The sequence below is a fragment of the Rousettus aegyptiacus genome, unplaced genomic scaffold, assembly GCF_014176215.1.
Source record: "Rousettus aegyptiacus isolate mRouAeg1 unplaced genomic scaffold, mRouAeg1.p scaffold_m13_p_17, whole genome shotgun sequence".
In the NCBI taxonomy this organism is placed as follows: domain Eukaryota; kingdom Metazoa; phylum Chordata; class Mammalia; order Chiroptera; family Pteropodidae; genus Rousettus; species Rousettus aegyptiacus.
The window spans coordinates 41,653,813-41,670,218 of record NW_023416292.1 but is presented as its reverse complement, the minus strand read 5'-3'; the positions used below and the strand labels follow the sequence as shown (position 1 = coordinate 41,670,218).

The following is a 16,406-nucleotide window of genomic DNA, read 5'->3' as shown; positions in this document are numbered from 1 at the left end:
CTAGTGACGACGTTAACTGAGGGTTCAATAGAATGATTTCAAAAATTCCAGGAATGCACAATGTGTGGAAACATTGCTAAGCAGTTGATGTAATGACCAAGGAAGCCCACTCCCTTACCCAGTTCTGGGGCCACCTGTGCCATCCAAAGCCGTCTGAGTCCGTACTGCAGTTTGGCAGTTGCTACCCCAGTTTAAACACTGTTGGGGACATTCCTGGGTCCAAAGGCTGGCTAGTACATACAGGATGGCAGAAGACATTTGGCTGGTTGTCAGGGCCAGGAGTAAGTGAGGTAAGTGAGGTGCCTGTGGAACAACAGTTAAGGAGACACTCACTTCAGGATCCTGCGAGTACCATCTTAGTCCCCCAACATGGGGTTTTGATGGCCTTCTTATTCTCACATCTTTTTTCTATAGCGTCTCCCACCCAAAAAAAGAAGCTTGCTCTGCACTCTCTTCCCACCTCCACCAGACCTCATTTGAGAATCTGCAGGATGGAGAACTGAAATAATTATTAATTATGTTAAATTTAATGTTAAATTTAAATTTAAAATTATGTTAAATTTAAATTAAAAATCACTTTATGGGGTAGGGGTACTTTTGCTATAATCCCTCCTCCTTTCTCTTAGAAACTGACATATTAGGAAGAGAGATCACTGATTTTCATTTCTTGGAGGAAAAGATATAACTGCTGAAAGCAGAGAAATGAAAAAAGTTTCTATTGGATTTGGGATTTCAGAAGTCAAGTTTTCAAGGAAACTGAAAAAATTTCAGTGAGTGACAGTAGATTTAGAAAGAAATGTGTGATGAGTTAAAAGTAATGTTTCTTCTTCAGTCCTAAATTTCCATCTAGACTATATGAAAATTTTAAGAATGGAAAGTCAAGACAAGGATCCAAAAGGAAGGCAATGGCCCAGAAATATTGGTAGTGCCCAGTCAGAAACAGGAAACAGCAAATACTAGCCAGGTACATGGAACTCATAAGATGGAGAACCTGTTACTCATCAACCAGAAAAAGCCTTAAGGAGGTGCCTAGACCATAATCTTCTGAACCCAATGTTAGGGGAACATTAGAATGATGGTCATGTATTCAAGACTGGATTTGCAGCAGTAGAGAGGTGGTGGACAGGAAGAGACTTGGTGAATGGGAATGAAGGTGACTCCATGCTGCTCACGATAGTCATTAGTGGAGAGATGTCATGAAGCATTGGCAGGGCTCACCTCGCCTATCACACCTGCCACCAAGTCCCTAGGGGCTCAGATGTTAACCCAGAGAAATAAGGTGCACAGGTGAGTGAGGGCAACGGAGAAGAAAGAATCCTAAAAGTGACACTGACTAAGCTTCCACTCTTAGAGAAATTCAAAATAGAAATTAAGTTCAGTTATAGGAAAACAAAAGAGGTTATATTTCTTGCGTGTTTGAGTTTCTAGTCTGATATTTGTATTCTCTATACACTGTACTTTTCACCTATTGAAGAAGGTATTAAATTACAAAGAATGTTGATTTGGGTTTTTTTTTTATATTTCGGAAACTCCTTCAGATGCCGAGTCTACTTTTGGAAGAAAACTATTGTCAACAATCAGGAAAGCAAGTTTGAGCTTGAGAAGTTGTTTTAGAATGTGGTGTAAGAAGAGAAAAAGGTAGAATAGGAATTGCTTTCTCACTGTGAATCTGGTCAAAAGTTCATTCCACTTTGGAGTTTAAAAATAGGAATCCATACAGTGAATGTAACATGTACCAGTATTGGGACTTGCATTCGGTCAAGTTTAACAGAAACGAGTAGCTGGGTTCCAAGCAAGAATGGCTCCACCTTCCCTTTCTGAATGAGATTAATTAATTGATAATTTTATTAACTATGTGAATTTTACCACTTAACAGTTTCATAAACTTGAGAAGAAAAAAATGGACCCAGCAGACAAGGCCAACTATAAGGATAATTTCCAAAGTATAAAAACAACCACATTTGAAAATCTCGTGTAAGAGGAAAAGCACATTAAGCTCTCCTTCCTTGTAGGAACTCCCCCACTATGCTCATGCGAATCTCATCTCACCCCTCGTAGTGCTTCTCAGCTAAATTCTCACTTCTGCTACCCTTCCCAAATAAGTGTTCAGTGCCAGGCTGAATCACCTTGTAGCCTGCAGAAAAATGAAGGAAGTGTGCTCTTATGTATGTGTTTTATATATTTTTATACTATCTATCTCGATTACTGAGTCTTTTGGTGTCCCCTTATATTCTGCACTGAGGCCAGTGCCTCACTCAACTCTCCCTAATCTTGTCCAAAGGTCCCAAAGGCCTAACCTCCACTCTTCTCACCTGAACCGTCCTCCTAGACACTGAACCCATAGGCTTTTAATTACCTACATATATTCAGATGATTCGAAACTCTTCACCTCCACTCTTGACACCTTTACCGAGCTATAACTTTCATAACTAAACAGGATGTTCCACAGGCACAAGAAACTCATAAGATCCCAAACTGAATTCACTATTTCTCTCAATTTTCCTATAAACAACTAAATGCACACATGAAGTCAATTCACAAGTCATATTTATTTTACCTCCTGCTATGAACTGAATGTTCACGTACCCCCAAACTTCATATGTTGAAATCCTACTTTCCCCATGAGATGGTATTTGGAGGTGGGGCCTTTGAGAGATGATTAGGTCATGAGGATGGAGTCATCATGAATGGGATTAGTACTTTTATAGGAAAGACCTTGGAGAGCTCTCTTGCCCTTTCTGCCACATGGGGACACAACAAGAAGACAAACATCTATGAACCAGAAATGGTGTCTTGCTCTTGGATTTCCCCGGAACTGAGAGAAATAAATGTTTGTTGCTTAAGCCACCCACTCTATGATTTTTTTGTTACAGCATCCCAAACAGACTAAGACACATCCTAAACATATTCAAGATTATTATCTGTCCTACATACCACTTCTACATCAGTCCTAGAGTCCTTGCCTCCCACCTTCCTCTTTAAATCCATCTTGCATACTGGAAGATAAACTGATTCAGCTGAAGGTAAATCTGATTGAATCATGTTGATAATTAAAACTCCTTCCTGGTTCTTCTTTGAAAGAGTACGATTACCATTTACCGATATTTCTGTCTTCTTCAAAAGAGTGTGAGAACATGGCAAGGCCTATTCCAGTTTGAAAAGTGGCCTAGTGCCTGGTCCATTGTAAATAGGCAATAAATGCAGAAACAAACTAGTGGCTGAGATCCTGAAACTCAAACAGGAGAAAAAAAAAAGATTTACTGAAATCTATATGTTACTTAGTCATTATTATTGTCTAGAAGGAAAAAAGTCAGTGATTTATTTTTATGTACTAATTCAAAAAGCTCTACTTAAAAAACTCTGATGTCAGATTGCATGGGTTCAACCTCTATATCCACCATTTGGTTGTGAAACTTTGCACAATTTTCTTAAACTGTCCTTTACCTCAGTTTCATCATCTATAAATGGAGATAGAAGACAGCACCTACTTCATAGGGTGGTTCTGAGTTATAAATAACATACTTGACAAAAAGACTTAGATATAAACTACAGTTAGCAAATTCTTACTATAATTATGGTTAATTCCTATTCTAATTTTTTTTTTTACTCTGAGCACCTATTATGTGCTATACGTTTAGAACAAATTAGCTTAAGTTCTTAAAAACATATCTAATAATTGGCTGTCTTTAATGCCTTCTTTATTATTTTCACCCAGGATATTTTCTGATTTGTAACATTTTCAGGTCTTAAAAAATTGCTAATGGAAAATGAGTACAAAATATTTATGTAATTAGGACGGTTCAACATTTTCAAAAATGGCAAAAATAAACAGCAGTTATGGAAACACCTGCTTAAAAAATACTGGAAATAACTGTTTCATGCTTCGTTAACCAGTATAAACACATTTGCCAGGTTAAATCCCCTACTGAATTCAGAATTTCCAATTAGTACTAGAATGGAACTAAACTGCCAAGGGAAGAAATTCCTAACTAACAAATTTCAGAATTGCCATTCTTAGGGGCACTTTCACAGGTCAAAAAGATGCTTATTTTCTAAGAAGATGCCTATTTTCTAATTTAGTTATTAAAACCAAATTTGTATCTACTTTAATAGACAATTTTAGACTACTTATTTTGCAGATTTTATTCACTTTTGGGTAGTATTCAGCACAGTGCCTGAAACATGGTTGCTTCAAAGACCAAGGTAGAAAGAAGGAAGAAAGGCAGACAAGGAGAAAGAATTATATAACAGCTCATAAAAAACTTCTCCGAGACTCCAAAGAAACTCAACCCATAAGTAGAGGATAACAAGTCAGAGATTTTCTGAATCAAATCAAAACAGAATATTGTAAAGCCAAAGTAAAAGAGTTAGAAAATCAAATCAATAAAAAATAAATAAATAAAACTTTTATATCTAGTGATGAGAGACTTGGCTGAAAATGTACATTTTTGGTGTCTTCAGAAATGATGTAAGATTAATAGTCATAAATGTGACAACCATTGCAATCCCGTTTCCCTAACTTTGATGTATCTATTTTCTCAGATCTTATTTGACTTTTCTAAGGAGGCCAGGGGATATACTGGAAAGGACACACTAGAGTCAGATGACCAGATTCCTAGACCTGTCCATGACATTAAATAATTTTAACAAGCTTAAGTAAATTATTTAAGATTTTCAGCATAGTCTTCCTCATCAATAAACCAAGGAAACAAATTGGAGTTGTTCATTTGCATCACAGTAAAAATCAAAAACAATATGTAAAGGTACTCTGGAAACTGTAGCATTCTACAAGAAAATATGCAATGCTTATGTCTAGTATGTAAAAAATACATAAAAGAAGAGTGATATTTATTCATGTATTCATTCAATAGATATTTAGTGAGCACTAACTGTTCTAGAAGCTGGGAACACAGCTAACGAAACAAAACATATAATGGACAAAACACAAAAATCCCTGTTCTTCTAGACTATATTCTAGTGAGAAAAGACAGATAATAAACCAATTAGTGAGTGAAAAATAGAGTTTACCAGTTATAAGTGCTATAAAAAAAAATTAAGCAGAGAAGTCTAAGTAGAGTTACCTAGGGGGGTGCTGGTTACAGTTTTAAACAGGGTGGCTGGAGAAGGCCTTGCTGTGGTGACAATTGTACAAAACAAATTGTACAAACTCTGAGTAAACTGGAAAATCACTGTAAGATTCCAAGCAGAGGAATTTTTAAAGGATTCTTCAGATGTATTAATAAGAAGAGACTCTAATAGGAAAGGGCATAAGCATAAAAACCATTTCAAGGCTATTAAAATAATCCAGGTGAGTGATAATGGTAGTAGCTCAGAAAGATTGGCATGGTTGAAAATGGTGAGAGAGAATCAGATTCTGTATATATCTGAAGGCATAGCCAAAAGGATCTTCTAATTAATTAGGTATGGAAGGTGAGAGAAATAACAAAATTGGGAATTCTGATATTTTGCTTCCAGTGATAGAATAGATAGATGGTGATGACTTCAGGAAGAATAGGTTTTGAAGGTAAGATCATATTTTGGATTTTCAACATATTAAGTTTGAGATGCCCATTAGACATGCAAATACACAGAATAATCATTAAATACGGTGATTTTTAGTGCTTTTTCATGTAACATAGATTGTGAATATTTTTCCAGATTGTTAATTTATCTCACAAATAATTTTAATGGTTGCAAAATTTACCACTAAATGGATTTGTCCTAATATGCTTAACCATTACCCAGTGGTTAGAATGTAGTGGGTTTTCCCCTTCATGTTTCTATATCGAATGCAGAATATTGGGACAATCCTCTTTCTACTTAATTCTTTATCTACATTTGTCATTCTTTTCTTAAGATAGTGTACTAGAAGATGAATTACTGGGTATGTTTTTGATAATTTAAAGGCATTGTTATGAGCCAAACTGTAGCCTCCTATATTCATATGTTGAAGAATGTACCTGTATTTGGAGATTGTCTTTAAAGTGATAATTAAAATAAGGTCATTAGGGTGGGTTCTAATCTAGTACGACTGGTGTCATTATAAGGGGAAATTTCGACAGGCATGTACAGAGGGAAGACCATGTAGAGACACAAGAAAAGACAGCCATCTATAAGACAAGAGAGAGGCCTCTAAAGAAACCAACCTGCTGACACCTTGATCCCAGATTCTCAGCCTCTAGAACATTCAGAAAACAAATTTCTGTTCTTTTACCAACCAGTCCATGGTACTTTGTCATGACAGCCCCAGCAAACTAACATACGTGTAATGAGTACTGTCAAAATTAAACTGAAATCATTATATTAGTACATGCAAAGTACCAAAAGAGCTAATGTTAAATAAGCTAATACTATTAACTGTCTGACTAATTAACTTGAGAAAATTAATGTTGAGGAAATTAATTTTAGGAAATCAGGTAAAAGGAAATCGCTTTATAAATTTAAAGATTTAGAACCCCTAAGACAGCATTTTAAATATTACCTTGGAGATTGTACTTAATCCTCATTTATGGTTTTATAATTCCAGCCATGTAATCACTTAATAGGTGCAATTAATTCATTTTCTAGCAATGAATAATCTCAGAAATTTTTGCTCCTGCACCAAACATGGATTATTACATGTCCATATTGAACATTTCATGTCATATGTTCTCCAAAAGCATACTTTACAACAGTTTGTATATACCAGTTCACCTTTCTTCAGTTGAATTACATCTGCGATATGGAAACTTTTCCTTACTATAGCATCATGCAAAACAATTTTAAGATAAATTTTATAAATATTTAAGAAAAGAAATTTTGGCACCAAAGTAAATTTATTTGATTTTTAACCATTTCAACAGGCTTTTTAAGAAGTAAAATTTAGCACACTTTTGAGATTATTCTAATACAAAATATTTAAAATAGAAAAATCAGCTGTACTTTATACATATTTAATTGTATTTCTAAGTATATGTACAATTTTGTCTTACAATACGTAGATACTGTAAAATAATTCTCAGTGTGAAATCATGTATCAGTGGTACTTACAAAGCAGTTCTTATCAGGATTTCTTTTCCAATGCTTCTTGTCTAATTTTTTAGCCGAAGTGGAACGCAGAGTTGCATGAGTTTGTATTCGAGGATTTAAAGCCAGGATACTCTGAAGACAGTATAAATAATGTATAAACATATGTAAATATATCAATATTAAAAATTCAACTTTTTATTTTGACATTTACTAAAATATACTAAAGATGTATATTAAAAATGTTGTTTTCCCCTTATACTATCATAATACCACAACAAACTTATCTCAAGTCATCATGTATTAGGTGATATCCTAGCTGATTTTATAAGAGTATTTATTAATGATAATATGAAGGATCTGAAAATCATAACAAATGGCTCTTAATATAAATTTTATACTTAGTATTTTTAGGTGAGAACATCAGAAAAAGAGGCACCTTATTTTAGATTTGATTTAAAATAGTATAACAATATTCCCCACTTTTAGGTTTTCAGAGTTTATAAATTGCTTTCACATGCACTATCTAATTTAATTTACATCAACTACTATCATCTCAAAATTTTTGGATGAATCAAATAAATTCAGGGTAATTAAGTAACCTGCTGGAGATCTCACAATTAATATGCAAAGGGACCAAATTAGAACTTAGTTTTTCTGAGTTGGGCTTATATTCAAATACATTCAAAGATAAAATTTATGTTTTACTATGACTGTGTGATGTATAAAGTAGAATAGAAGCCATTTAAACTATATATGTAAATAATATTATATGGCATCTGAGTGACTCAATAAAGAATTGATTTCAAAGCCCTGTCTTCAGCAAGCCTTTAAAACATAACCATTAGGGATCACTTCCAGAAGGGTGATATGTGGACCTCTGTAGATCAACTCCCCAGCAAAACAAACATAACTGATAAAAATTAATAAAAGTAAGAAACCTTTAAAGTCTCCAGAAATTGCTTTAATGTCAAACAGCAAATGAAGAAACATTTATTGAAGAAAAATCTATTAAAATCTGGTAAAAATGGTGCGGGCCTATGGTATTTGAAGTACAAGTTGTTTTCACCCTCCACATTCCCGGTTTAGGATGACAGAAATTCCCTCTCAGGTGAGTCAGCCAAAACACAGGGACCCCTCTACCCCCAGCTTCCAGTTAAGGTTGTAGTTTCTCCCAGGGAGGAGTAGGCCATCAGTATTTCTCACCTCTTTCTCCTCTACTGCACCCCTCCCCCACCACACGGCTACCCACTACACTGCAGCTAAACTCCAAGAATGTGCAACTGAGAAGTCAGGAGCTTCCTTGCTTGGACCAGTTCCCACTAACAAGGAAGAAGCTCTACCTCGGGAGCAGCATGCCAACAACTCAGGGGTCCTGATCACCCTCAGCTCAGCTTACTCAGTCTGGAGTTAGCACACTAGGAAAAGCAAACCAAAAGCAGAGGCTACTGCCTACACCAGTGCTGTGCTCATAAAGCAAGAGAGTCACTCTGAGAGAAGCAGGCCACTGTCACCATCCCTAGCTCTGGGGCTGTGGCTCAGAGATTTTTCCAAGAGGAAGAGGAAGGCCATAAGAACAGACAGCTCTCCCAACAGTAACTGACTTTATTTGACTTAGTATGTGAAGAAGTTCAAGCCTAAGGGCACTCTCAAAAAACATTAAAGATTTTGATGGCAAACAACTAAGAGGAAGCTGGCAACTCCAAGACAGCAACAAACTAAATCGTAAGGCAGATAGTTTACCAGAGAGAATCAGGGAAAGAAATAGCTAAGAACAGCTCCCCAGAGATCACATGAAATCTCAAAGATTCATCTCAAAAACTGCCCCTACAAAGAAACCCAAATTTAACTGAATCTCATTATAGGGCAGTTTGTACCCCAAGGCATTGTCAAAAATTTTAAAACAATCAACCAGAAGTCAATGGAGACTAATAGCTGGGTGTGGTACCAACACAAGTAGATAGTTTAACAGAGCAATCAGGGGAAAAGGTATATAGAGAGCCCTGTTAAAACCACTGTCATCACAGTTATCATACACATGCCCAAGTCTTCACCCTATGTGAGTGCCAATAGAGGTTCACACCGTGAGGGAAATAAACTTCCCTGAAATAATCCATCAAGTCACCAGACAAATAAGCAAGCAATAACAAGCCTCCATTTGGGGTGAGGGGAGGAGGTACTAGTATCCAGAATTGCTAAAATTTGTTACCTAAACTGTTCAGTTTTTAATTAAAAAACAATAAGACATTCCAAAAAATAGGATTGTGTGATCAATATAAGGGGAAAAAGTAGACAACAGAAACTGTCTTTCAAAGGGCCCAGGTGTCAAATTTATCAAAAACTTTAAAGCAGGCAGTAGAAGGAAGGTATGATGACAATGTCTCAACAAATACAGAATATCCATATAGAGAAAACCTTATAGGAAAAAAACCAAATTGACATTCCAGAGCTGAAAACTGCACAACAATTAAATTTTAAAAAACTTGGTTGAGGGAGTCAATAGTAGATTTGAACTGGTAAAAGATCAACAAGCAAATATAGATCAAGAGAGATTATGCAATCTGATGAAGAAAGAGAGAAAAAAGAATAAAAAGATTGACACTTAAAAATATGCGGTACACTATTAAGTAAATCAAAACATTGTAATGGGAGTACAAAGAGAGGAAAGAAAGGAGGGGAAATAAATACGAGAAGCAATGACTGAAAACTAAGTTGATTTAAAAGAGAGAGAGAGAAAGAAAAAAAAAAAAAAAACACTTAAACTATACATCCGAAATCTCAACGGAGTCCTCGCATAAACATGGTAGTAAAAATCCTGAAAGTCAACACCAAAAAGAAAGTCCTGGAAGCAGCAAGAGAAAAAATCCCTCATGGTGTACAAGAGAACTCTAAGTTTAACAGTTGACTTCACATCCTTCACATCTGGAACAATAGATGTCATGAGGTAGTGAGATGAGATTTTTAAAGTACTAAAAAAAAAAAAAACTGTCAACCAAGAATCCTATGCTCAAGGCAAAATAACAAAAAAGAAATAGACTTAAACAACACTCTAAATCATTTAGACCTAATAAATATCTATAGAACACTCCACTAAACAGCAGCAGAATACATATTCTTTTCAAGTCTGCCTAGAGCATTCTCTAAGACCATATGCTAGGCCATAAAACAAGCCTCAAGGAATTTGAAAAACTTAAAATCATACAAAGTCATTCTCCAACCACAGTGGAATGGAATTAAATATTAATAACAGAAAGAAATTTGGGAAATTCACATACAACATAAGCATAATAAACCTTATGCTGAGAGAAGCCAGTTATAAAATACCACATATTGTATAATTCCATTTATATAAACTGTCCAGAATAGGCAAATTTATAGAAACAGAAAGTAGATTGTGGTTGCCAGGAGCTGGGGAATTAGAGAAAAATGAGTCCCTGCTAAAAGGTATATGGTTTCTTTTTGGGGTGATAAGATTGTGGTGATGGTAGCACAACTGTGAATATATTAAAAGCCTCTGAATTCTACACTTCATATAGGTGAATTGTATGGTATGTGAATTATATCTCAATATAGCTGTTACCAAAAAAAAAAAAAAAAATGACTAAATTCTACATTCGGTGGATTTCATTATATTCTCTATTTACTCTAATAAATATCTTTGGGACTTAATTTATTGGCCCAATAGAAATGATGATTATTTTTAGTAATTCTTATATATAATGGACATAATATTTTTCAGTCTATCTATTTACATGTCCATATTTTCTGGACAGCAAACATCCAATTGAGTCATAAGTTTTAAACGGTTTATCCCTTATAAAACAATGCCAATGCAACCTATTTATAGGAGCCAACACTAAAAATATAATTATAGTCATTTTTATACAAAAAAATTAAAATGTTTTCTTATTATAAAATAAAGGCAGTGGGGTTTTTTGTCTAGTAATTTAAACTTGAACCATTACTAATCTTACATTAATCCAAACCAATAAAAAGATGACATTTTTTAAAGGTAGTTATTGTGCCCAACATTTAAAGTGAAAACAAACGAACAATAAAAAAAATCTGTGTAACATGCAAGAAAGACAGCTGCATTTATTTCCGTTTTTACTCCCATAATCCATATTGTGATAAATGATTATGTTTATCTATGTCAGCAGAGTAATGTAACTTCTGAGAATAAGCACTCTGAATGCAATTTATTGGCTGCTTATCACAGTAACTTTTCCTTTACATAGCATAAGTAGAAAGTATAACATAACATAAAATATTGGGTTAACCTTTTGCAAAAAGGCAGTGACTTGAATTTAATGCATCTTGGGTAAAAATAAATTGAATTGTGGAGAATGGTTACCAAGGATTTGACTTAATAATATCCCAAATGAAAAGTGTATAAAATAAAAATACAGGACATGAGTGTTTGAGAGCTGTTAAAAACAATTTCAAAAGCAAGACTTTTTAAAACTAAATGTCAATATCATCAATAACTAAGGAGCTGGCAGAATAATACAGGAGAGTTCTAAATTGCATTCTTCCTAAGAAATAACCAAAGCCAGTTCCTAACAAGGTCACGGGTTCCCCTCTCTGGATAAATTGAGCACTTAAAGAGGCCCGTTAACCCTTTCAAATATAAGATATTTTTCTTACAGAGGGAGATTTTCTCCCATGCAAAGAATTTGGCCTTAACCTTTCCCAATCACTTTCAGTAACACATTAAAAATGTACTGATGATTCTAGAGGCAGAATAACAGAATTTGATAACATTTTGCTTCACTGATTTTACTTAGTTTAGGAAATGATAGAATATAAGATGCTTACGCAAGAGAGCAAATCAGGGTTATGTGTTGTCACTGTGTTGTCTGTCAACACTATTCTGGGAAGTGGTTAGAATGTTGCAATATACAAACTAGAATTCTGCATCTGAGAGGTACATTTCCATACTAACAGAGAGAGCACAAAAAGGAGCCCATATTGACTACAACCACAGGTCCTTACTTCTCAAATAAAATCATTAAGTCATAGCCTGAAAATATTGGAACTGCAGTACTATTTGAGAGCCACTCAGACAACATGTCCTCTTTCTAAAAATATGGCTTTGTTTTATATCATAATATTGATTATCCAAACATAATGAGCCTTTAAGCATCCTTCACTCTTTGCATTTTAAATTATAAACAAATGTTTCCTCTTCAGTACTGGTCATTACTTTCTATAATTTCATTAAAATGATGCACACACACTGACATTTTAGATTTACAGGCTAAACTTCATGAATTATATTTTGTCTTATTTAAATTATCCCTAAATTTTGTCTTCGATGGCTTATGCTAAGTCCACCATAAGTCGTCTCCTACTATCTAGTGCATCAGGTAAAAAAATAAAATAAAAAACATGCATTTCTCATGTCTTGATAATTGGGCATAAATACCTTGATTTCGATAAAACATTATACCATGCTGCCATTTTTCACCTCAATAAATATTCTCAGCTAACAGGAAAACAGAAATACCTTTTGATTAATACTTTTGATCAGTATCTGTTGCTTCATTCCGACAACATTCTAACAAATGTTGATTGATGGAGAACTGAACATTTCAGTACTTACTTGCTTATCAGTCTCAAGCAATTATCTCATCCTTTGCCACGTCTGTCAGAAGTCACAGTATAGGGTAAATTTAAAGAAGTATTTTAGGAATTTACCAAGGCACCTTTGGTTCCTGGATAAACTCGGACTGATATGGCCAGTCTCCCACCGGGTTAAGAGAAAAGGGAATAATTTTGTACGCTATGCCCACAAACAATCTCAAGGTCTAAAACCTTAGAAATCCATGATAATTAGTCCTAGTCAAGGTCTTTCACATTTTCATAATTTTTAAAATGCTCTCCCATTCTTTGCCCTGGTCAGGCTTCTTTTCCTTTAGCGTGGACCACCTTTCCAAGTAATTTATCTTCCACTTTTTTCATTTACTAGCTTTATACAAAGATCAGTTTTTCCTTCATGTGCAATGCCTACTCATTGCAGCTGATAAATAACTAATAAAGAAAGAGTCTCTGACAGCCCTAATTCTTACAACTCTCATTTTATTAAGTATTTACTCTAAGTACTTTTCACTTTGCACCGTGTTTGAGGTTAAATTTGGGCTTAGATCTTAGCCCTCCATTTTTCTGGTTACTTAAACTCTTGATCGCTCTACTTCTTCAACTATAAAATGGTGATTAGTAATAGGAGCTGCTTCATAGGGTTGTTTGGAGGATTAAATAAGATGATACAGAAAACCACAAAGAATGATGCATGCAGTAAGTGCTTATTATATGTTATTAATTAGTATGTGATAAAACTAGATTTTAGACTCCATTCAACCAATATGTATTCAGGCTCCTATTTTGCCAATTCTGAATATATACATGGGAATCATCTTTCTAAAGTACAGGAATATAACAGATAAAGGCGACAGGTAAAAACATAACTATGAAAAAGATAGAATAAAAAATAGAGATGTATCCCAGGTGAAAGAAAGTCATTGGTCCCTAAACTTATCTTCACCCTAAGGCAGTAATTTCAAAGGCAGACTGCCTAAAAATGCAATATGCTCTTCACAAATTAATATGGCAGTGTGAAAGCGTCACAAAATTTAAATACAGATTTTTAAAATCCACTACATACATACAGCAATGTAGATGTAATTTTATAATGCACACAATAGTATATAATTCATGACCTTTTGTCCCAACATGTTTAGGTGAATTCACATTACATTCCCTTCCTGGGAAAGACCAAAAGTGATGAATTTATAAAACAACAAAAATCTCATCAACTGGAAATGAATGAACCCCTGAGAATGCTAGTCACACTGCCTGGGAAATTTGATTCATTTCTATCGAACAAATAGTTAACACAAATAAAATAGTTCATGCGTCTTAAAATATCACATTCACTATGTCACTCTCCTATTCAACAAGCAAAGGTCTGCCACCTGAAGCGTGATTTGGCTTTGCAAGGCCGAGTGACTTTCTTTCACTTACAGAATACTCACTTACAGAATACACACCACACACCTGGCACCTAAGTGCTCTCTAATTGGGAAAAAAACTTATTTTTTATCATCTTTCATAAAAGATTGAGAACTCAAACATAGGAACCATAACTTATACATCTGATATCAATATCACGATTCTTAATACAGAACACAGCATTGCAAAGGTGGTTGGAATTAGACATTATATTAGTCAGCTCTGGATGCTATGAAAGAATTTCAGAAATTAAATGGTTTAAACAACAGACATTTCTTTTTCACAGTTCTGGAGACTGAGAATTCCAAGATGAAGGTGCTAGTCTATTCGGTGAAAGTCCACTTCCTACTTTGAGACAGCCACCTACTCACTGTGCCCTCACAGGGCAGAGAGACACAAAGGGCTCTCTTGTGTCTATTCTTGTAAGGCACTACCCCATTATCAGCCCTCCCTCATGACCTCATCTAATTACTTCCCAAAGGCTCCATCTCCAAATACTATCACATTAAGTGTAGGGACCTTAACACATGAAATTTAAGGGGGATACAAACATTCACTCTATAACAGTCATGGAAAGGGTTCTAATCCCTGTGGAACTATGCAAATGATGCTAATACTGAGCATTAACTTAAAAGGTAGCTTTACCTTAAGATTGCAAATGGTACCACTTTAAGTCTACAGTTTTATTTATTTACTTATCAAGAACAAACTTCAGAAAAACAAAAAATATATAATATTATATTGTTTAAATTAAAAAAAACACATTAACAAATAAATTAATAATAGCCATTAACTATATATCTTCCTTTATTCTTTAAAAAATTTAAATAGCAAATCATTAATAATATTCATACTAATTTATATGCTGTTTATATATTTTCATTGCAGGAACTGAAAATACATATTATGTACAAATACTTATAAAATAATATCAAAAGAAATGAGATTCTGTACTACAGCTATTTTATTGTAAAATTTCACTACTTTAATTATAAATTGCTGTTTTGCTTAGTATAATGTTGCAAAGCATCCATGCATTATATAGCTAAAGGAAAAATCAATATTTGGAAAAGGCATAACTATAAAAATCCATGTTAAAATAATACTTTGTATTTGCAAGATTTGAGCAAACATATGAATCTATACATAAAAACATAAGATAAATTCTGAAAGGAGAGAATTAATTAGGATTATTACGTTACCAAGAAAAATTCACCAGGGTAATTAAGAAAATTCATATTTGAAAATTTATACTTTTTCATTCAAGAAAAATTAGTTAGTTTATTTCAAAACTCACTTTACAAAAATTGTTTGGCCTCAAAGTAACTATTATAATTTACCTTTAATCTATTAACTTTTGTGTATAAGATACACTGGTTTTCAAAAGAGCTATATTTACATTTTAGTTTAAGAGAGGCTAAGTGTACACCAGCATGCTAAAAATAAAGCAGCACTGGCCAAGAAATAGAAAAACTAGAAAACAAGACTTAAACAGAAAAAAAGGAAGTAAGATCTGTGCTAATTGAGCTTACATTTTTAAAAAATTAACTAAATTGAGCAAGTAGCATGATTTTCAGGTTCACAAAGTTATAATGCAGTAATGATTAACTAGTTGTCCTTCATTGATATGGTTAACAGCCAAAAGGAAACATGCATGGGCTAGCAAGTGATTTATATGAGAAATAAGAATTAAAATAATTTTAAAAAATGAATTTTTTTTACTTTATTAATATAAAGGATTATCATAAGATACTCTTTCTTTTGAGAAGGATAAGAGTGAGGCAAGGAATATATGATGAGTTGGGGAGCTGAACTATTTGAAATCAAGAAAATTTTACACTTAACTTTCCCCACTTGAACCTCTACAGCATGCTCCTCTACCAATGATTACTTTTCTGCAGCTGAGTTTTATATCTATATGGCAAAGCAGGAGATCTCATCCACTTCATTGAATGCCAAATTACCTACTTGCATGTTCCATCATTATCTGTTTCTTCACGTCAAAAAGCGATGCATCGCCTTTTTTCCCACAACTTTTTAACCCCACATGACTTCTGTCAATAATACCACCAGTTCTCCAGTAGATTGGACTTCATATTGTGGTCAGTCTATAACTATTACTTTTGTTCTTTAAACTCACACAATGCCAGCCTATGTTGGTCACATCTGGCCTGTCCTCAGCATTTTCTATTTTTCCGACCTACTGCAGATCTTGCAGTATGCTTGGATCATAACATAATAGTACTCTCTTAACTGAACTATTCATTTCAAGTCTGTATTTTTTTCTCTTTTTTATCCCCCATACACACATATAAATGAATGCGCATGCGCGCGCACACACACACACACACACACACACACACACACACACACACAGTTTAAATGGCTTC

At 34.3% G+C, this 16,406-nt stretch overlaps 1 protein-coding gene across 5 annotated transcripts in view; it reads right to left on the bottom strand.

Moving 5' to 3' along the window:
• Nucleotides 1-16,406, bottom strand: part of DPYD (dihydropyrimidine dehydrogenase) — a 691,841-nt gene that overhangs the window by 649,861 nt on the left and 25,574 nt on the right. For 4 of the 5 annotated variants that reach the window (XR_004955308.1, XM_036235253.1, XM_036235255.1 and 1 more), the window contains exon 2: nucleotides 7,030-7,140. The exons of the other annotated variant lie outside the window; for it this stretch is intronic. Coding sequence is in view for 3 of the 4 variants with exons in the window: in XM_036235253.1 (XP_036091146.1) it covers nucleotides 7,030-7,140 (111 nt within the window). In the remaining variant the exon portion in view is untranslated. The remainder of the gene's footprint in view (nucleotides 1-7,029; nucleotides 7,141-16,406) is intronic. 5 annotated transcript variants of the gene reach the window in all.